This window comes from Oenanthe melanoleuca, chromosome 25 (genome assembly GCF_029582105.1).
Source record: "Oenanthe melanoleuca isolate GR-GAL-2019-014 chromosome 25, OMel1.0, whole genome shotgun sequence".
Lineage (NCBI taxonomy): Eukaryota > Metazoa > Chordata > Aves > Passeriformes > Muscicapidae > Oenanthe > Oenanthe melanoleuca.
Genome location: NC_079358.1, coordinates 131,808 through 152,874, shown reverse-complemented (window position 1 = coordinate 152,874; position 21,067 = coordinate 131,808). Strand labels below are relative to the sequence as shown.

At 62.9% G+C, this 21,067-nt stretch overlaps 5 protein-coding genes across 14 annotated transcripts; 2 read left to right on the top strand and 3 right to left on the bottom strand.

Moving 5' to 3' along the window:
* On the bottom strand, positions 1–3,556 carry PBXIP1 (PBX homeobox interacting protein 1). Its single transcript, XM_056510663.1, has 11 exons — positions 3,452–3,556; positions 2,845–2,923; positions 2,542–2,650; positions 2,390–2,457; positions 2,141–2,285; positions 1,837–2,049; positions 1,731–1,754; positions 1,575–1,648; positions 1,368–1,493; positions 310–1,280; positions 1–229 (listed from the first exon to the last, which is right to left on the bottom strand). Exons 2-11 carry the CDS (start codon positions 2,902–2,904, stop codon positions 172–174), a joined length of 1,848 nt encoding a protein of 615 aa, XP_056366638.1. The 5' UTR covers positions 2,905–2,923; positions 3,452–3,556; the 3' UTR covers positions 1–171.
* Positions 3,557–3,640: 84 nt separating this feature from the next.
* PYGO2 (pygopus family PHD finger 2) lies at positions 3,641–5,736 on the bottom strand. Its single transcript, XM_056510676.1, is given in 4 exon segments — positions 3,641–4,474; positions 4,476–5,189; positions 5,265–5,314; positions 5,393–5,736. Coding segments are annotated over 4 exon segments (1,242 nt in total). The 5' UTR covers positions 5,517–5,736; the 3' UTR covers positions 3,641–4,120.
* A 101-nt stretch (positions 5,737–5,837) lies between these two features.
* On the bottom strand, positions 5,838–16,113 carry SHC1 (SHC adaptor protein 1). 10 transcript variants are annotated; one of them, XM_056510667.1, is made up of 14 exons: positions 15,857–16,113; positions 13,815–13,893; positions 10,108–10,269; positions 9,789–9,859; positions 9,423–9,486; positions 9,043–9,162; positions 8,566–8,619; positions 8,419–8,470; positions 8,112–8,238; positions 7,846–8,014; positions 7,613–7,673; positions 7,343–7,510; positions 6,995–7,258; positions 5,838–6,735 (listed from the first exon to the last, which is right to left on the bottom strand). In XM_056510667.1, exons 1-13 carry the CDS (start codon positions 16,111–16,113, stop codon positions 7,002–7,004), a joined length of 1,641 nt encoding a protein of 546 aa, XP_056366642.1. In that variant the 3' UTR covers positions 5,838–6,735; positions 6,995–7,001. The 10 variants fall into 10 exon arrangements, with proteins under 10 accessions (XP_056366642.1, XP_056366643.1, XP_056366645.1 ...); XM_056510668.1 differs by having other exon boundaries at positions 7,343–7,507; XM_056510670.1 differs by having other exon boundaries at positions 15,750–15,863.
* CKS1B (CDC28 protein kinase regulatory subunit 1B) lies at positions 16,086–16,951 on the top strand. Its single transcript, XM_056510677.1, has 3 exons — positions 16,086–16,170; positions 16,514–16,641; positions 16,708–16,951. The coding sequence occupies exons 1-3, from the start codon at positions 16,112–16,114 to the stop codon at positions 16,758–16,760; spliced, it is 240 nt and encodes a 79-aa protein (XP_056366652.1). The 5' UTR covers positions 16,086–16,111; the 3' UTR covers positions 16,761–16,951.
* A 269-nt stretch (positions 16,952–17,220) lies between these two features.
* On the top strand, positions 17,221–20,179 carry FLAD1 (flavin adenine dinucleotide synthetase 1). The gene is given in 8 exon segments (XM_056510675.1): positions 17,221–17,416; positions 17,506–18,207; positions 18,209–18,266; positions 18,700–18,847; positions 19,027–19,125; positions 19,206–19,395; positions 19,785–19,858; positions 19,942–20,179. Coding segments are annotated over 8 exon segments (1,569 nt in total). The 5' UTR covers positions 17,221–17,254; the 3' UTR covers positions 20,078–20,179.
* The last annotated feature ends 888 nt before the right edge of the window (positions 20,180–21,067 follow it).

The following is a 21,067-nucleotide window of genomic DNA, read 5'->3' as shown; positions in this document are numbered from 1 at the left end:
TCTGCCCAGTGGTGACTTTATTCATGGTGGCAGTGCAGCATCACACAGTGGTTAAGGATGTGGCCCTACTTGGCCCTACAGGGTACAATGGTAGCCCCCAGACCCCACAAACAGCACGTGGGGAGCCCTTGCATTGGGGTGCTGGCACACTACTACAGTGCCCCCTTGGCTCTACCCACGTATGCCATGCTGCCTTGGGGCTCTCTGGCTCCACATGTTGGCGGAGGCACTGCAAGAGAAGGGGAGATGTGATGAGGTGCAGAAGGGGGGAACCCCTGGGCCCCCCCAGCACCATCCACCCCAGCTCACCCACTGTAGTGCCGCAGCATGTACTCCTCGAAGCCATCAACCGCCTTCTTGTTGCCCCACTCCTGCCACGCCACCTCCTCAAGCAGGTCCTCCACATCATCCACAAAATCAACAAACCGCAGGCGGTCGTGGGCAAAGACACCATCAGCCCTAAAGGCCCCATCGAGCTGCGGTGCCAGCCTTCCGAATTGTTTCCCCAAGCCCAGCTGCCCCATGAAGCTCTCCAGCAGCTGCAGGAACTGCACCTTCTGCACCGGCTCCAGTGCAGCCCCAAGCACTTCCTGGCCTTCCTTGTGGGCACAGTCAGTCACCCCAGAACAGCCCTGTGGTGCCCGGTACCGCCTGAGCCCAGGCACCTCACGGGAACCATGCTGGGGGTGGCTGTGAGACTGCTTCCCCCAGGCTTTGCCTGGCTTGTGCTCACGGGGGGTTCGGGGATCCTTCTTGTGGGGCTTGCCATGTTCTCTCCTCTCCTGCTCATGGGGGAACCCCCTGGCGCCATGCTGCTTTTGCCACTTGCTCTCCTTCTCCACCTTGAATGGCTTCTTCCAGGGTGTGGAGAAGGATCCCGACCCCTCCACCTCCAGCAGCTGGGCCAGGTGCTGCTCCAGGGTGCTCAGCTGCTCTACAAGCCCCTTGAGATCCCCGGAGCCCCGTGCATGCTCCAGGGTGTCCGCCAGCTCCTGCCGCAGTGAATCCAGGCTGCCGTGCCGCCGTGCCGCGGCCTTGCCGTGCGCTGGCGTGCCCGTGGCACGGGGCTGCTCTGCCCTCGGCTCCCTGGGGCTGCCTGGAGCCCCTGCAGCCTGCAGGCGCCGCAGCTCAGCCCGGGCCTCCCGCAGCGCAGCCACCTCACGCTCCAGCGCCGCGCGCAGCCGCGCATTTTCTGCGGCCAGGCTCTGCTGCTGCGCTCCAGCTGCCGCCGCCTCACCCTCACTCCTGTGCAGCAGGGCCTGCAGATCTTCCTTGTGGGCCTGGGGCAGGGTGGGGGGCTGTGAAAGAGCTGGCAACAGGAGAGCAGCACCAGGACACAGCACCGAGACACAGCACTGGGCACCAACCTGTAGCTCTGCCTGCATGAGCCGGATCTCCTGGTTCTCTTTGGCCAGCTTGTCCAGGAGCTGGCTCATGGACTGCACACTCTGTGAGTCCCCAGCATCTGGCAGAGGGGGCTTCTGCTCAGAGTCCTGGAGGACAGGAAGGTTGGGAGCCCTGGAGGTGTTGAGGACACCTGCCCTCACTCAGCCCTGCTTGAGACCCCTCCTTACATTGCTGTCTGTGGACAGCAGAGACTCCTGCTCCCCAGCACCCAAGTCCCAGCTGCTCACACTCTCCACAGGGCCTGCAGAGAAGGACATGGGGCTGAACATCCAGGGTGCTGCAAGATGTCTCCCTGCCTGGGTGGGTTAGTCACCTGTACTCACCATCTGCCATGTCGTAGATACCACCTGGGGAGAGGAGGGGACAATGAGGGGGATGTCTGGACCCTACCCTGTCCCTGGGGCCTTAGCTACTGGGACCCCCACTTACCAGTGATGATCAGCAGCCCCACAGCAACCATTGCCAAGGCACCCAGCAGGTACTTGCTCATACTGAGCCCATCATCATCACTGTCTGGTGTCCCCCGGTGTGGGGCAGGTGTGACAGTGGGGGGCCCAGCACGGGGCTTGTGGCCCTGCCGCCACCGCAGCCCCTCTGTGTTATTGTCACTGCTGGTACAGCTCACGTCTTCCACTGTTGGCCCTAAGGGGAGATGGGGGGACCTCCAGGGAGGGTCTAAACCTAAACAATACCTGTACGTATTCTCCCAGGCCAGTCCCTGTGAGGCCCTGACCTGCTTGGGGAGTGTCAGGGCAGGGCTGTGGCTCAGCCTCAGCACTCGGCTCCTCCTGCTCATCGCCTTCCAATGTGCTGAGCTCTGCAGAGCCATGCAGGGCACACACTGCCTGCACCCTGGAGTCCTCACACTCCTCTGGGTCCTGCAGACATAGGCACCAGCACACGGGGTGTGCACACGGGGTCCCTCTGTGGGGAGCAGCCCACCAGTTCCAGCTCAGCCCCAGGCCTCCCAGTTCTGACTCACCAACTGCCTGCTGCCCTCAGGGCACAAGGTGTGGCTGGGAGAGGCAATGGCACCATTGGTGGTCACAGCTGGGGAGAGGCAGAGCATGGGGATGAGACAGTGGCACAGGAAGGTGACACCAGGTTTGCCCCATAACCATGGTTGCTGCCTGCCTGTGACTGTCTCCTGGGTGCCTTCATCCTCCTCCTCCTCCGGTTCCTCATCGTCAGATGTGTGGGAGGTTGAGTCCTGCTCTGGACCTACTGTGTCAATGGGCAGACCCTAGGGGAAGGGGGGACATAGGGAGACACCTTTAGCCCCAACTTCCATGTGCCCCACTCTGCCTGCAGGCTCAGGCAGGCTCTCGGGGCTGTGTCCGGGGGCCCTCCAGCTCTGGGAGGCATGGGGCTCATAGTTCTGGGATGTTGCCCTGGAGATCTCAAGCAGTGAGGGTCTGGGGGGTTGCCAGCCCTCACCTCACTGCCCGCCAGCACCCAGCTGTTCTCTGAATCTTTGGGATCCGATTTCTCCGCCATAGGGACAGTCCAGTGCAACCTGCAAGGAGACAGAAGGGCGGACACGCGGACAGCGGGACATGACCCAGCTCCCAGTACCAGCTGGATGTGACTGGGAAAACCATGGTCCCGGTACCAGCCAATCCCTCCAGTAGCTGGGGAGCTTTTAGGGAGCCGACCCGGTGCACCGACTCCGCGGCTCCACCCCCACTGACACCAGCTGCCGCCGCGGGGTATTTTTAGCCGGTGATGCCGCCCAGCAGGTGGACGGGACACGCAGAGCCTGGCGTGGGGAAACCAGGGGCCTCAGTCGGGATCGCACCACCCCAAGAAGCGGCAAAGCACAGCGGCACCACTGGAAGGGGGTCTCGAGCAGCCCCCTACCCTCTCTTCCGCCCCCTGACCCGCCCGGGACCCAGAGCCGCCCTGGGGGTGACGGCCCCGCCGCTGACACCCCATCCTCTCTGCTTTCCCACGGCTCCGTCCGAGCGCGCCCGCGCCCCCGAGCCCCGCCGCGATGCCGGTTCCGGCCTGACAGCGTAGCCGCCCCCCCGTGCCCGCGCGGTACCTGCGCCCGCCGCGTCCTGCCCGGAACTTTCCGCGGGGCCGCGCCGCCCCCGGGCCGGGCGCGCACGTGACGGCAGCGGCCAACCGCGGCCCGCGGGGGGCGGGAACGGCGGGCGCGGCCCCGCGGCACCAAGCGCCCGCCCGCTTACCACACACACACCGACACCTTCCTCGGACACACACCGACACGCGCGTTTAAGAGTTTTATAACGACGGTACAAAAATTTCCGTTAACGATTGGCTAAAACGGACGGACCTGGGGTGGGGAGTGGGTACCGGGACCATCCCGAGCACCGGAGCAGGGGGCACCGGGACTGCCCCGTGAATGCAGAAGGGGCACCAGGGACTGCTGCACAGCCCAGGAGGTGCCCCCAGCAAGGGCAATGACCTGAGGGCAGCACTGTGGAGCACCAGGAAGCCTCAGCCCTCACAGAGCCGGTGCACCGGGGCCAGAGCCCTGCCCACAGCACAGGGCTGACAACGGCACAGCCAGCACCGTCCCAGAGCCCCCGGAGGGTCCCACTGGCAGGCAGTGCCCGGTGAGCAGCAACAGCCAATGCATGGCAGTGCCTCTCTGGCTGGCAGGGGGGCGACAGCTACAAAAAATGAGGGTTTGGTCCTATATCAGTGGGGGAAAGCTGTACATGGCAGCTGAAGGGTGACTCAGCCATCAGTTGGCGGTCACCAGCTGTCCCATGCCCTCCCGGATGTAGACCGACTGGATCTCCTTGGTCTTGAGGCAGAAGTCGCAGGCCCAGACAGCAGAGGCCTCAGTGGTGAGCAGCCCGTAGGCATTCTCGGTCATCCCCGTGCACTCTCGGTGGAACCACTTCTGGCAGGAGGCCTCGCACAGGATGGCGTCCTGGTCGTCGTTCACCTCGTTGCGACAGGCCCCGCAGGGGTACACGAGCCCTGGTGGTGGCTGGTGCCCGGAGGTGCTGGTGGCCTTGCCGGGGGGTGGCAGTGGGAGGCTGTTGGTCTCAGGAGTGCTGGCACTGCGGCCAGCACTGTTGGGGGCGAAAGCCAGGCTGTGCCCCGTTGACGGTGGCGGGGGAGCCCGAGTGCTGCTCCTGGGCAAAGGTGCTGGGGGGAGGGTTCTTGCCCCCCTCCTCGCTGCTAGCAGGGAAGCTGGGATCCGCCCCAGCGAAGGGACTGGCTGTGGGAGGCAGGGGTGGCATGTTCTGCCCGGGGCGCTGCATGGGCGATTGTCCAAAGAGGTTGCTGGGTTGGCTGAAGCGCTGAGCCACTGCCGGTCCCCCGGGGGGGTTGAGGGCTGGCCCGGGGCCCATGTCCCCCCGCGGGGGCTGCCCCATAGTGGGGGACATCATGGGCCCGAAGCCCGCAACAGGCCCCTGCATGAGCTGCCCCATCGGGGGGCTGAAGTTCTGTCCAAGGGGCTGGCTGAAGGGCTGCCCGGCGAAGGTCAAGCCCCCCGGCTGCACGTAGTTTGGATTCTGAGGGGGCATGCTAAAGGCCGGGCCCATCTGCCCGGGGGCGAAAGGGGGGGCCTGCCTCCGCAGGGGCTGCGGACCCCCGCCGTAACCAGGGGGCACCTGAGGCGACATCCCCCCTTGCACGCGGAAACCGCCGAAGGGGACGGGGCTGCCCAGGAAGGGGGCGGGGGCCGCCCCCACCTTGGGGGCCCCGAAGTCATCCTCGAAGGGATTGGAGGCAACCAGGTGGTCCACCATGGGAGTGGGCGGCGGGGCGAACTCCGAGAGGTGCGAATAGGCCGGGCCCTGCGGGGAGAAGGTGGCGGTCAGGGGTGCTGCAGCCCGTCCCCGGCCCCCGCGCCGCCCCGAGCCCGGCCCTACCTGCGTGTTGGACTTGCGCCGCTTCTTTTCGGGGCTCTTCATCTGCAGCCCTGCGGGGACAAGGGAGGCCGCGTCAGCGGGGCCGGGGCGACCCCCACCCACCCCGCTCCCGGCCCAGCCGCGCTCACCTGCCTTCCCCTGCTTCCGGCCGGGCCCGCCGGCGGCAGCGCTGCCCGCGGGGTGCGGGGGCCCCGGCGGGGGCGGCGGGGCCGGGACCGCTCCCTCCAGCTTCTCTGCGTGCGGGGCCGCCATAGCGCTTACAGCGCGCGCGCCGCCGCCATGGCCCGAGCGGAACCGGAACCCAGGCGGGGCCAATCACACCGCGCGGGGGGCGGGGCGAAGCGCACACGATGTGTCAATCACCGCAGACTCCCACCCACCCCTCGGCCAGACCAAACCAAGTGCAGCGCGACGGAAGGGGGGGGCGGTGAAAGGAACAGACGGAACAAACCACGTATGAGGTCCTGGGGGGAAGGGAAAGGAAAAGGACGAACTGCAGCGCCCGTAGGGTTGCACAGGGCGGAACCACCCGCCCACAGTGACCCCCCCACCCAGCTCACACCAGCCAGGGCCTAAAGAAATACCAACTTTAATACAACCGCCAGTTCCTTTGGTATAGCGGGGCCAGGGCCCTGGGGCTGCGAGGGGCGGGGTGCGCTTTGGCTTGGGGGGAGTTACACTGTGCATGCAGGGGGGGCCCCCCGCCAATCCCCCGGGGCTGCCAGAGTTGGGCAGGGAGGAAGGGGACGTGGTGGCACATGTCCTGGAGCACAAGCATGTCACGGATGGGGTACAGGGTGCTGGGAGCATGGGGAAGGCTCTGTAACCATCCCCTGCCCTTGCATAAGAGTGTGGGACCTGCGGGGTCAAGGCACAGAGTTAACACATAAAGTGATCCGGTACGGTCGAGGGCCTCGTGCTTAGAGGAGCAGAGCCCCCCCATGGGCCCCCTCCTTGGCCCAGGGGCCAGAGATAAAGACAGGCTGCCTCTGGCTCAGGGGGACTCGGCCCTGCCAGTCTGACCCCCTGCTGGTGAGCACAAGAATGGCTGTGGCACGACAGCAGGGCTGGGTTTTGGTAGGAGCTGAGCTGCTCTGCCAAAGGCTGGAGCTGGAGGGGCAGGGGCTTTGCAAGAACAGTTCCCCACCCTGCAGGCACTCACAGCCTGAGCCCCCCATGGCCACCAGCTCCATGTGGTGAAAAGAGAGAGGCCCTGTCCTCAGCCAAGTCCATGCTCAGTCCTGGTTGGAGCACCTAGAAGAGTCTGAGGGCTCCCTGGGGCATGGAACACGGCCAGAGGGCTGCAGCACTGGGGGTGCTGTGCAATGGGGTCCCTGGGCGCTCACAGTCTCCTCTCCACTGGCTGCTGCAGGCACATCTCACTGCCGGCAGAGATGATGGGCAGGTGATTGTCCATGTGGTAGCTGATGAGGTGGCTGACGCTCTCAAAGCGATGATCTTTTGTCCGCACCTGGTGGGCCAGAAAAGGAGTGCTCAGGAGGCTGTCAGTGCCCATGTGAGGCCAGAGCCACCACCCCCATGGCATGGGCAAGGCACAGACCTGGGGCTGCAGTCTCAGACCCATGCTCCCACCTCTCCATCCCCAAAGTCAGCCCAGAGCTGTCCCCGGATCAGCAGTACAGAACCCAAATGCTCTGGTGGCTCTAATAACCCCCAGGATCTCCCCCCGCTGTCCCAAGCTCCATCCACAGGCCCCTACACGGACTCACCACTCCCTCAGGGATCGACAAGCAGCAAATGCTTGGGCTGCCCACCCTGCAAGCCAGTCAGCACGTACTGGCCCGGGGTAGTGGTGCTCTCCCGCACCAGGAAGTCTCCGTTCACCTTCAGCAGCTTCTCAGCCTCCTTGCGGCTCATTTTGCCGTGGTACCAGGGCTCCCGTCTCAGCTGCTCCTCCATGGAGGCCACCACCTGGGCGGGGGGCAGCCCCACAGGCACAGATGGGGGCACACGCAGGGCATCCTCAAAGGGCTCTGCAAGGAGAGAGGAGCAGGGGAGCCATGACCATCACACAGCCACCTATCCACTACCCTGGCTGCAGCTTCCATCCCACTCACTCATGTCAAAAAGGTCCCTCTGTGTGTTGCCGTTGGCTGTGGCTGGGCTGCTGGCAGCTGAAGCCTGGCGAGTCTTGTCCATGTTCTGCACGTTGACGTAAGACGGGTCATCAAACAGGTCCATGCGGCCAGATGTGCCTGCTGCAGCTGGGTATTTCTCTCTCCCTGCTACCAGGAGCACTGAGGTCAGCAGGGCTTCAGCCCACCTTGGCCCCCCACCAGTGCAATCGGGATCCATGAAAGAGGATGGAGACTGACCCATCACATTACCTTGGGCAGGAGCATGCTGCTTCTGGGGGTCGTACTCCCCACTGGATGACTGGCCGACAGGCTGCAGGGAGAGGCAGTGATGAGCCCCCATCCCCTTTCCTGCTCATCCCCCTTCTTGCTCCCCACACCCCACGAGACTTGAATAACCTTCAGCAGAACCCATGGCCCGGTCAGGGTCCCTACATCTCCCTTACAAGTTGGTGCCTCCCGACAGGACGTGCCCAGAGCCTCACCAGTGTGGCACCCAAGTGATTTGGGGTCTGAGCAGTCCCATCCTGCAGCCGCATGTCCACGACCCCCCCAATGGGAGGTTCCTTGCCAGGGAAGTCGTTGTAGTACTGGTGATCTGGGGCTGGTTCCTCCTCTTCCTCATCCCAGGCAGAGCCATCAAACCCTGCCATTCTGGGAGAGCACAGTACAGATAAGCCCCTGACAGCAGCCACAGCTGCATCCCCTCTCCAAAACCACCTTCCTCCCTGTCACACAAGCCTGCTCTGACCTGTCGTGCGGGGTCACCAGCTTGGGAGGGTTCTTCAGGTACTGCTTGAAGCGCAGCTCGAAGGCCTGACCAATGGTGCTGATCACATCCTGTGCCAAGCCTTCAGGACACTCCAGGATATGGCAGGCTGGGTGAAAAATGATGGGATGTGATTGTGGAACTCCAGCACTAAGGTTCTTCAACCCTGACTCTCTCTGTACACCCCAGAGCTTTCTCATGGGTCATCCAGCTCCCCCCCTGCATTGAACTGATTCCTGAACACCTCCAAAGTGGGGCTTTGGCACTGAGGACCCTTGAGCACCCTCACCTCTCTGATTGACGGGATCTTTGGCAACATAGGCAACATATTCGGCTGTGTCCTGTGGGTGAGACAGCAGCAGTGAGCCAGGGCTGCTGGGGAGCACTGGGCCCCAAACCTCAGAAGAGGGCAGGAATGGGGACCCTGAGTACTCACCGGGTCTCCCCCTGATGCGAAGGATATAGACTGCATGTGGTGGTTGGCAATGATCTGCAAGGTGGAGAGCTTGTTGGATACAGCCAGGAATTTCCTGTCACCCACACAAAGGTAGTACATCCCACCCCTCCCAGGGCTGACCTGCCATGAGGGTTCAAAAGCCTCCAGAGCCCTGGTTATGAGCCACAGACCACCAAGAAAAGGACTGGGACATCACTGGGAGTACGGTCAAAACCAGGAGATCTGGCCCCAGGCAATTGGGTCTCACCATCTCCAGGAGAGATCCCACAAAACACACAGGATATTCCTCCCATCTCTTCAGCCCCAGGGACTGTGGGGAGGTGGGCACTTATCACACAGCCCATTGAGACATTCCCTGAGGAAGCTGGGGGCATTCCCTGCCCCAGCAAGACCTGGGGTGAGGTACCTGAGGATTCCTGCTTGTCCAAAGCCAGGCCAACCCCTCCCCACTCTCACCTGCTTGCAGTCTGAGGCCATGAGGTTGAGGCTGCTGGTGGAGATGGTCAGGGTGATGGGCATGCCTGCAAACTTCAGGTTGCTCTTGCCCAGGATGGAGTTCAGGGAGCGGCTGCAGGGCTAGGGGCATAAAGGTAGTGTAGAGAAGGGGCTCCCCAGACCAGACAGCCCAGCAGCAGCAGGACAGAGCACATCCCACTACTTCCACAGCAGAAATGGGCACCTTGTACTGACCAGTGGCTCTGGCCAAGCCTCAGTTGTGAGATCAGAGCACCGGGCTGACCAGCACAGCACTGCCAGCTAGGCTGGGATATGGTCCTTGGCCCTGTACCCAAACCAGCCACGCACATTCCCCCAGCAGATTCCCAGCCAGGCCTCACCTTCCGTCTCCTCACAGCTCCCTTGGCACCAGGCACAGCCTCACATACCAGCCCAATGGCCTCCCTGCAGGGAGTACAATGAGATGTCAGTCCCTATAGTGCCTGCCTTGCCCCAAGACCCCCCAACCACAGGACTGAGGACACAGGGATCAGCACAGGAGAGACAGGGAGACAAAGTGGAAGCTCTCACGCAGTGCCAGCTGGGGCTCTTTGCCTGGGCAAAGTGCACTGGAATTAGTATTTGATGGGCTGCAGCAGCCCCTGGCCCACACTGAAAGCCCCACATGCTACCAGGAGCTTTCCTAGGGCTCAACTTCCTCAACCTTCCCCAAAAGGAGCAGCCCCTGGGGAGAGGCAAGAGCTCACCTGGTCACCTGTGTCCTGGTGTTGAAATCCAGAGCCCTCATGGACTGGAGCACCTCCACACAGCCCATGTACTGTACAAGAGAGCAAGGTGAGCTTGGCTAGCCATGGAGTTTGTCCCCCATGCAGCCAGGGAAGAGGCTGGGGCTGGGGCCTCAAGCATCCCAGCCCTGCAGCAGTTAACTTCCCTGGGCATCTCACTGCCCATTGCTCCGCCCTGTCCCCCATCCCTCCCCCAAAGAGCACAGTGCATCCTATCACCATGAGGGCCCAAAATCCCCACAGTTACCCTTCCCACTGTCCCCCAGTCCCCAGCACTCACCCGGACGTGGTAGGAGACCCCGGAGCCCATGACCTTGTCATCGGGATGCAGCCAGCCGCGCGTGGGCTTATTGACAAAGCTGCCGTGGCGGGTCCACTCATCACCCCCCAGCTGGCCACCTTCCACCCGCGTCTTCTTCCCACAGCTCAGCTTGTTCATATCCTGGGAACAGACAGTGACAGGTCTCACTGAGCCGGGGCTGGCAGCACCCCCTGGCACCAGTGCTGGCATCCCAAGGGGAGCAGCTTCCCCCGGGCTGCTGCTGGCTGAAGAGCCCCGCAAGCTGAGCAAGTTGGCAGGATTGGAGAGCTTCAGGTTGGCCATTTTGGGGAAGAAGGAGCAGAGGGTGGTAGGGCTCTCCTCCAGCTCAGGTGAGAGCTCCCCGAGAGGCGCAGAGTGGCTGAGCGAGGAGGAGGACAGGGAACCAGGCAGAGACCGCATGCTTGCAAGGGACTCCACCGGAGAGGGCGGGACTCTCGCCACGGCCTCCTCCGGAGAGGAGACAGACTCGTTCCGCAGGTGGCTGTATTTGCTCTTTTGCAGGAGATCCATGCTGGAGACAGGAGAGAAGGGCCACAGCCGCCCTGTCCAGAGTGGCAGTAGGGTGGGTGCAGCCAGCTGGGCCTCACAGGGGCCCCACAAAGAGTCCGAGTGCCTGCAGTCGCCGGGAAGCTGCCCCCAAGCAGAAGCTTTGGCTGAGCTCTGCACTAGGTCCACGGCAGCCCGGCATGGCTGGCAAGGAGAGCTGGGCGTGGGAGGCTGGGCAGTGGGTCCAGGGGCTGCCCGGCACTGTGCAGGCACAGCCGATCAATCGTGATCGGCGTCAGGAAGGATGTGCAGATCCGTTCAGACTGAGAGCAGCACACCACAGCAGGGAGGAAATGGGGCTGCAGCGACACCCTGGGGAGCCGCTGGCACAGGGAGGGGAAATCAGAATGCTCTGTCCCCAGCCTGCAGGTCCTCAAGCCCCTTGCCACTCCAACACCGGGCCAGCAACAAATCCCATTATCTTCATCCAGGTCCAGATCCAGCTCCCTATGCCCTGCTGCTGGATTCAGCACAGCCACCCTCCACCCCACAGCTCACTCCAGCCCCTGTGCTGCTGCCCAGTGAGAGAAAATCAAAAGCATGAATATTTAAAGCCCGGAGATGAGGCAGACACAGAGCGCATCCAAGCCCATCCCAGCCCTGCTCTGAGCACTGTCCAGGAGGGAGCAAGGTCCTTCTGTGGCAGCCAGCGCCGCACAGCCCACGTGCCGGTGATGAGCAGCTGCTGTTGGCTTGCCGGGCTCTGCCGGGGGGAGCAGCGATGCTGAGATGACACCAGTGCTCGCAGCTTCCTGGAATACAGGGACATGCAGTCCTTTGAGAGCACAGATCTTGCCTGGAGGGCTGGTGGGAGAAAGAGGAGGACGGCCAGGAGTAGGATACAGGTAGGCTGTGCGCTGGGCAAGGCAGGGCTCAGCACGGCTCCCTAGCCGCGGCGGGGAGCCTGCGGGAGAGGCTGCAGCTAATCGCTGCTGCAGCTAATCGCTGCTGCTTCCCGCATCCCAGCTGCTCCTCCCGGGAGAAGAGATGAAGGGGCTGCGGCTGATCGGAAGAGCTGTGCTGACTCACAGGCGGCGGGGCAGGCTCTGCCCGCGGCGCGGGCTGCGCTGGGGCTGGGGCGCAGCGCAGGAGGGGCTCCCGGCGAGGGGTGGGGACGCAGCGCTTATCTGGAGCAGAAAAATCAAGGTCACAGGCGGAGCTAGCGGGAGCGGGCGGCGAGAACGTGCCGGGGGCAAAGTTGGCCCCTTCAAGCTCGGGGAGCTGGGCAAAGCTCCCACCTGTGGATCAGGGGGGCTCAGGGGCAGGTCTCCCTGGTTCCCCATCCCTGATGCACTTGCATGCAGCAGTCACTTGGCTCAACCCGACTGTGCTTCCACAGCCTCGGCCCCACTGAAGGCCAAGAGCTCTCTGCCCTCCACCACCTACGGGATGGGGCAAGGAGTTAAGACAGAACCCAACCTCCCGACACGGCACAAACCAGACCCTTACCAACCACCAGGATGCCCTGGCCACCAAACCAAAACCCGGTAAATCCTGGCCAAGGAAAAAGCTCTCCCTGCTTGGAGCCTTTGCCCAGCACTGCTTGGTACTGGCAGCTGCCTGCCCCACTTCACAAAGCCTGGCACACTGCCATGGGGACAGAGAAAGGAAAGCCAGAACAGGGCTAGAAATTGCCACCTACTCGATGTGAGGGACTGTGGCAGTGACAGTGGGCCCATCACTGAAGCATCTCCTTGGCCATGCACACCAGCGCTGTGAACGCCAGCCCCCTCACCCCAGCCATGGTGGTCCCACAGGCACAGAGAGCCTGTGCTGGCTGCTCCACAAAGTGCTTGTCCCCTCCAGGGGCCCCCGGCTGCTCGGCGCTGTGACCTTCCTGTGGCCGCAGCACCACTCCTCTGAAGAAAAGCAGGAAGCCCGGAGCCAGGAAGTCGCTGGCCCGGTGAGGGGCCAGTGCAGCCCTGCTGCTGCTAGGGGAGCCTGGCTGGGCGGCATCAAGTGATTGCAGAGCAGTGGGGTTTGCCCATGATGGCCTGGCCATTGGTTAATGTGGGCCTGGGCTTGCCTGGCACGGCAGATCTGTGAGCCCTGATGCTTCCTCAGGATAAGAGCAGGAGGGAATTGCAAGGAGGCAGGAGTGTCTCCTTGGCCCCTTCCCACCACCCCAGAGCTTGGAGCAGCCATCACCTCCAGGCACCAAAGGGCTCATGAGCCTCCCAGCTGAAGCCCCTGCTCAGACACATCTCTGCTACTCTGCTAGAGTAACTCCTGATTTTCTCACAACCTTCGAGGCCAGTCTGCCCACATCACTCAACAGCCTGTGACAAGATGCATCACAGCTCCCAGCCCTTAGAGACCATCGTAGCCCCTCAGGGAATCAGAGCTCTCTCTCAGTGGCCTCTGAGTGCAGAAGGCAAACTGGGAGATGTGCAAAGGCACAGAACACTGGCCCTGCCTGAACAGGCAGTCCCAAGACCCATACCACAGGCTACAGGCCTTCCCCTTGCCAGGAAGGGGATACCAGGAGCTCCTGCCTGTGCAACAGAGTATGAGCAGGGCACCTGGAACTACCGCCCCCAAGGAGCTCTGGGGACACGTCCTGGCCGAGCTGTTCCATGTGCCCTGCTGTCACAGAAAGACAATGGATCATAAGAAACAGAGGGATGTGGACTACTTTCAGGTACCTGAGACTGAGATTTCACACACTACCTGGGTCAAGGAAGAGCAGCAGAATGGCGACACTCAGGGCTTCACTACCAACAGCCTCCCTGGAAAAAACTGGGAGCTGAGTCAGAGGCCCGGAACATGCCAGAGGTTTGGCAAGAAATCGCAGCAAGGTGCCAGGCAGCCAGACATACAAACCTTGCCCTGGGAAGGAGACCCCCTCTGTCCAACTGCAGCCACTGCTGAACCTCTGAGGCAGGGGTGAAGCAAAGGAGAACATTCAAATCCAGCCAATAGCTGATTTTTCCCCCACGCATCACAGCAGCACCAAACAACATTTATGCACTCCTGCACACAACCTCTCCTTCATTCTGAAGAGGGGGTTAGGAGATGCCAGTGGAGATTTGGGGGAGAGGCTGGAGACCTTCCAGAAGGCAGGGGAGGCAGGCAGGATCCACCACCGAAGCCACTTAGCCCTCCACCGAAGTCCTTACCACATACTCCATCGCCGGCGGAGGGCAGGGCAGGGCAGGGCAGGGAGCAGACACAGCCCCTCTCGTCTGGCACTCCGACCTGCGGTTCGGGGACAAACAGGGAGTTAGCCAGCCCTGTCCCAGCCCGCTGAGGTGGGGCCATGGTGCCAAAGGCAGACCCTGCTCCTCCAGGGAGGTGGATGGGGCTGTGGCTGCCGTGCAGCGTGCTGCTCACACAGAGGGTGAGAGAAACCAGGAAGCCACCTTCCTCCCACTGGAAATAAGATGGAGATGGGATGCACTGGGACACGAACATGAGGCTGAGCCTGGCAGTGCTTGAGCCATGCCCACATTTGCTATGGCAAATGGTATCGAGGGCCAAGAGTCACTCTGTGACCCAAGACAAGCGTCGGAACCAATCCCTGCCCAGTCCAAAAACCAATACTGGAAAGCCACATGCAAGGAGGAAGGCAACTCAGGGGGGCAGAACTGCCCCCTCCTCCACCTCCTCAACTGGTACCCTGATGCAAAACTATACATAGAGCCCCCAGGAGACCAGTGAAGACAGGAATCATGGAAAGAAGGGATGAGCTGGCAGAGGCAGGAAGCTCTGTGAGGGAAAAACAAGGCAAGCAAAGCAGCAGCAGATCAGGAGCTGCTGCTCTTTTCTTCTGCCCAGCCGAGGCCAGGCCAGTGGAGCAGTGCAGGACAGCAGACATAATTTACTGCTTGACAGCAATTGTACCTTTATCTACAGCCTGTGCCAGCTGTCGCCATTAGCTTGGAAGGCAGTGAGATAAGGAGGGCTATGCTTGGCAATAGCCATGGAGATTGACCCTTGCAGCACTACACCACTGCCATGCAGAGGTGGAGCCCAGGCCCTCTGGACATCGGGCACCGAGATGCCAGGGAAGGAGCACCTGCACCCGAAGCCAGAGTGCTCAGCCTTACCGAAGCCCATTTGTGTCCCTTCTGAGGATGGGACACTGCTTTGCACAGCTCCAGAGGTAGCCTAGCCAAGGCATTCCCCCACCAAAGGGCAGTGGGTGGATCCTCATGCCCTGCCTGGCTGAGAAGAGATGGCATCTTCAGCCCCTGTTGCAGGCTGATGCCAAGGCAGCCCTGGCAAGCACTGACAAGAAGTGCCCTTTGCCCACAGACTTCTTGCCAACGTGGCAAGCAGGGCCCAGGTCACATTTCCTTGGAACCACGGTCTATAATCTGTGTGGATGACCCCATCTAAGAGATTCAAGGGGAGAAGCAAGAACAGATGGACACAACACACTGCTGGACAGCAGACAGATCTGCAAGGGAGAACAGCTATCTGTTCACAACAGCTGGGCAGGCTCCAGCTACTCACTGCTGCCTTACTCTGAAGCACAGAAGGCAGGATGACAGGAGGGCAGACTCCAGCACCACAGAGGCCGAGGAACCCTCTAAACCCAGCCGGTGCCCCGTCCCTGCTGAAGGTCACGCCAGCCTTGAGGCTCGGGGTTTCCCCCAGACCCTGGAGCACCTCTACAGCTCTACACCTCCTCCCGTATATCGCACCAGCATGGAGTGGGGCGATGCCAGCCTGAGCCCCAGGCACACACAACCACCCCAAGATCTCAGCATAGCGCGGTACTGGCTGCTCCAGCCCCCGCCGGGCCGGATACAGCAGGGTGCGGACCTGCCCCACAGCTCGGCTCCCTCACGCTAGGCAAACGAGGCAGCTGCGAAGGGTGGCCCGGCCCTCACAGCACAGCACAGCGAGCGGCGGCGTCTCGGGGGCGGCTGCGGCAGGACCCACACTCGTTCCGCAGAAGGCGACGGCGGCGAGCGATGCGGCCTCAGTCCGGCGACACTGCGGGACGCGGGGGCACCGCGGGGCCTGGCCCTGGATCCCGGGCCGTGCGCAGGTCCCCCCTCCGCCATGCGCGCGCGCCCTCACCGCCCCGGCCGGCGCGCGCTCACCGGGCACCATCGGTCACGCGCGGGTCTCGCGCCGCTCTCCGCCGCTCCCACGCTCGCGCGCCCCCTCTCCCCGCTCCCCCCCCCCCAACCCACTCGCCACCACTCACTTCCGGCCCGCGCCCCTCCGGCGTGCCCCGCTGCGCCCATGCCACGTGACTCGCCGGCCAATCACAGGCCGCACCCGGCCCGCGGGAAGCGGCGCCGCGGCCTCGCCGCGTCGCGCGAGCTTCGGCCAATGGGCGGCCGCCCCGCCCCGCCCCGGCGCGGCGCCAGCCAATGGGCGCGCGGGGCGGCGGTGTTTGAAAGCGCCGGGGGGGGCGGGGGCGCCAACGGCCGCCGAGGGAGGGCAGCGCGGGCCTGTCATGGCGCACAAACAGATCTACTACTCCGACAAGTACGATGATGAGGAGTTTGAGTACCGGTACGGAGCGGGAAGGGGTCCCGGTAATACCTGCTTGATAAAGATGCAGGGATCTCGGTTAAGGTTTACCGGGGCCAGGGAGGGAAGAGCCTCGATAACGTAAAGCGGTGGGGTGGAGAGGCTATTAACGGGTCGCTAGTGGGAGGGGAGTGGTAGGCGAGTCATCGCTCCCTAGTGAAGTAAGAGGGGAATTATCCTGGTAACACGGGAGGTCCCGGTAAGGGTTCTGTATCGGGACACGGTGCTCGTCCCGTTAACAGCTTCCCGGTAGGGAATCTCCGTGCTGGGGAATGAGGGGGTGTCGGGGGGTGCTCCGGTGTTTACTGAGAGATGCGGGGCGCAGGCACGTGATGCTGCCCAAGGACATCGCCAAGCTGGTGCCCAAGACCCACCTGCTGTCGGAGTCGGAGTGGCGGAACCTGGGGGTGCAGCAGAGCCAGGGCTGGGTCCACTACATGATCCACGAGCCAGGTGAGCCCCGCGGGGGAGCGGGTGGCGCCCAGCGGGCCCGGCCTGACCCCCTCTTTTGCCCCGCAGAGCCCCACATCCTACTCTTCCGACGGCCATTGCCCAAGAAGCCAGAAAAGTGAGCGGCCCCTGGTATGCCGAAGCTCCCAGTCCTTCCACACTGAGCAAGCACCTTCCTCCTCCTCCGCGTTTCTCGGGGGCTTCACCCCCTGACCCCCGATTTGCCTGGGCGCCGTTTTGGCGCCTCGGCCTTGGTTCCGGAGGCCCTTCCGTTGCGTTGCCTCCAAAGCTTCAATAAAGTTGTGTTTGGGAACTATGTGTCTGCAGTGCCGGGAGGAGGTGGGGTAGAGGGCGAAGGGGTCCCGGTACCGCGGTATGTCCTGCTGGGTTCCCGAGGAAGGTCTCCCGGAGAGTCTGGGCACGGACGGGCCCGCCGTGCCCACCGGAGCGGGGTGCACGTGCCGCGCCGCCGTCTCCGTCCCCCCGCGATGGTTCCGTCCCCGTAGGTCCCGCCCCCCGGCCAATGGGCGCTGGCGGGGCCGTGTGACGGACGTGCGGGCCGGCCCGTGAGCGCGCGGGGCGGGGCCGCGCCGTGCGGGGCAGGCCGGGCGGCTCCATGTGGGGGGTGCTGCGGGCTGCGCGGCGGGCTGCGGGGCGAGTGGGCGGGGCGCTGCGCGCTGCCGCCTGCCGCCCCATGGCTACTTCGGGCCCGGCGGCGGTGGCCCGGGGACCCGCCAGCACCGCCGGTATCATCGTCATCGGCGACGAGATTCTCAAGGTGCGGTCGGGGGTGGGCCTGGGCTGCGGGGCTAGGGGCGGGCTGGGGTCAGGGCACCCCGTCGTCACGGGCGCCTCCGTTCCCCTCAGGGCTACACGCAGGATACAAATTCCTTCTTCATGTGCCGGCGGCTGCGTGCCCTTGGCGTGAGCGTGGCGCGGATCTCGGTGGTGCCTGATGACGTGGAGGCCATCGCCAGCGAGGTGGCCTCCTTTGCTGCCCGCTTCACCTTCGTGCTGACTTCCGGGGGCATCGGCCCCACGCACGACGATGTGACCTTCGAAGCTGTGGCCAAGGCCTTTGGGGAGAAGGTCGTCCTCCATCCCGAGCTGGTGGCCCTGGTGCACAAGTTCTTTGGCAAGACAGAGGAGCAGTGCCCTGAGATGAAGCTGGCTCGCGTCCCCGAGTCCTCCCGCCTCAACTATGGCACAGACGAGCGCACTGGCAGCACGTTTAAGTACCCGCTAGTCAGTGTGCGCAATGTCTACATATTCCCCGGCATCCCGGCACTGCTGGAGCGTGCCCTGGATGGCCTTGCTCACCTCTTTCGCAGCAAACAGACCCACTTCCACTCCCGCACCATCTACGTGGCGTCCGATGAGATTCGCATTGCGCCCGTGCTGGACTCGGCCGATGCCACCTTCCGGGGCCGTGTCAGCTTGGGTTCCTACCCAGACTGGACCAGCAACTACTACCGGGTGAAGCTGACCCTGGACTCGGAGTCGGAGCAGGACCTGGAGGAAGCGTATTGCTTCTTGATGAGGGAGCTGCCACTGGGTGTTGCTGTGCCGTCAGGTGACAGACTGTGTTTCTACAGCAGCTGTGGAGGTTTATGGCCTGGCTGAGTCAGGTACTGGAAAGAAAGAGGTGCTGCAGCACAACGCTGTGCCTCTACGCTTCTGTGCAGCCTGTCAGGGCTGGGGCAATGGGAACACCAGCCTGGGAGCAGAGCTTGCCTGTTGTGTTGTGCTGGGAGGCTTGAGGGGTGTTGCAGCTGCAGTGGGCTTCATTCCACAGGTGGGAATGGGACCTGTAACCTCAGGGCTGGTGGTGGCAGGGTCTGAGAGCACGGTGTACAGCAGTAGCAGCAGTGCCACAGTTCCCCAGTGCCCTCATCATCCCTGTCACATTGTGGCCCAGTTCTCTGGGTTGAACAAGCTCTTGGCTGTGGTGCCAACAACGGCTCCGCTATGAGAGGTATCCAGAGGGTGAAGTGCCATGGGCCCTGGGGCCATGCTGAGGGAACATGAGCTGGGCAGACACCAACTGTCCTGTCCTGGCAGGCTCGGCCCTGGGGCAGAAGGTGGCAGCAGCCCTGCGAATCATCGAGGAGGCTTTGGACCAGTACAGCCTGGTCCAGCTCTGCGTGGGCTTCAACGGGGGCAAGGACTGCACAGCCCTGCTGCACCTCGTCCATGCAGCTGTGCAGAGGTACCCACACATGGGGCTCCAGGCTGGGGCAAGGCTGAGGGGTCCTGCAGATCCTGGCCAGGGCTCTGGGGCTCTTGCTTGCTCCACCCTGAGGCAATGAGTGGATTGCTGGGGACTGGACGCTGCCTTGCCTCCAGTTGCCATTGGTAAGAGTCCAGCTGCACTGGGTCTCTCCGCAGGCGGTTCCCAGCGAGGCAGGAGAGGCTGCAGGTGCTCTACATTCGCATTGTGTCCCCATTCCCTGAAATGGAGCAGTTCATTCAGGCAACAGTCCAGAGGTAGGAGGCAGAGTGGGGAGGGCTGCTGCGCAGAGTTGCAGTGTTGCTTGCAGCCTGCAGACAACTGCCCGCCCTGCCAGGTACGGGGTGCAGCTCTGCACTGTGGAGGGCTCCATCCGGGAGGCGCTGGCCCAGCTGAAGGAGCAGCAGCCTCAGCTGGAGGCTGTCCTGATGGGAACACGGCGGACGGACCCTTACTCGTGCACCCTGACCCCTATGTGTGCGACAGACCCTGGCTGGCCCCCTTACATGCGGGTGAACCCCTTGCTGGTATGTGGCCTCTACCTGCTTTGGGGCTGGGACTGTTGCCGCAGGGTTTGGCAAGGAGACTTGACAGGGCTGGGAACCAGCAGTGATCCACCCCCATCCTGGACAACTTCTCTCACGTTTCTCATTCTGCCAGAGTGTCTGCTGCCCCACTGTGCAGCTGTGGATGCCCCTTGCTGCAGCAAGGCTGCTGGGTGCTGTTCGGCAGGGCTCATTCTTGCCTGCTGGGGGTTTTCCTGTGTTTGGGGAGGTGCTGGGAAGTGCAGTGGTGCTCTGATGACCATCTGGCTGTCCCAGGTATATACTCTCCAGGAAGGTCTGACTTGCTTCCCTGGGAGGCGAGGGAGCAGCCTTTTGCCTCTGCCTCAATCCCTGCCCAATTCTGCCTGCAGGACTGGACCTACCGGGACATCTGGGAGTTCCTGCGCAAGCTCTTTGTTCCCTACTGTATCCTCTATGACAAGGGGTGAGTGCCCAGTGCTGCCCTTCTCACAGGCACAGCCAGTGCTCCTGGGTGCAGTCTCCTGCAGCTGCTTCTTCCCTCTGCAGCTACACGTCCCTGGGGAGCATGACCAACACACAGAAGAACCCAGCACTACGCTACACTGATGCTCAGGGCCGGGAGGGCTACCGGCCTGCCTATGAGCTGGAAAATGAGGAAGAAGAGCGCACCTCCCGCCAGTGAAGGGCCACGCTCTGGGAGGCTCCATGGAATGCTGCTGCGAGTGACATTGAATAAAGCTGCTGCCTGTCAGCACTAAATAAACCTGCTGCAGTCTGCACTGCACTGGCACGTGGCTTTGTTGAGCCCTGAGGGCTCCATGGGGCAGGAGTGGGAGGAACAAAAGGGTCCCCAGGTTGTGCCCCCTCCCTGCACCCACTATTGGGGAAGTTTTGGAAATGTGGAGAATGTAGCAGGTTCCAGAGCTTGCTAGGGCGTGTCACCACTGCTGCCTCTCCCACCATGTCAGATCCTGCTGATTCCTCATGGGCCATGCATCTCTTGTGGACCATGGCAGCCTGTCTGCAGGGTGCTCCCCAGCGAGTGGCACGGGTACAGGCGCTGGCACTGCCAGCACCCGCTGCCACCTCCCTGGGGCTGCGCCTGGGCTCCTGGCTGCTGCGGCTTCTGCGGGAATGCATCTACCTCCTTCTCTGCAGCTGGTGCATCCATGAGCTGCTGGACTAGGGGAGGCCCCCCCCAGGTGTCACAGGACCCCGTCAGCCCCTGCCTGCCCTGGTGCTGTGGGTGAGTGACCTCTGGTGTTTGGGGGTGGCAGAGCCCAGCCATGGTGCTCCTGGAGTGAAAAGAGCCTGGCCATGGTGCGTGAGGGGAGACAGAGAGCCTGGCTGTAGCGTTTCTGGGGGTTGAGAGGGTGTGGCCTCGGTACTGGTCAGTGGGTTGTTACCCCTGTGCCTCTCTCCCCTCCTCAGGACTGTGCTTGTTACCCTGTGCTGACTGGAGTTGATGGACCTCTGACACTGAAAACGCTGCTCCAGCTTGTGCTGCCCCTGATCAGAGACCCCAATAAACCTGAGCAGTGCCTGACTGTCTGCATCTGTTTGGGCAGAGCTCTGGGAATGTGTCTGTCTATGTATGTCCCCAAACCTCCCAATCCTACGTCCTGGGTAGCACTAAGGCACTCCAGTGCATCCCTTTCCCCTCTCCAGGACT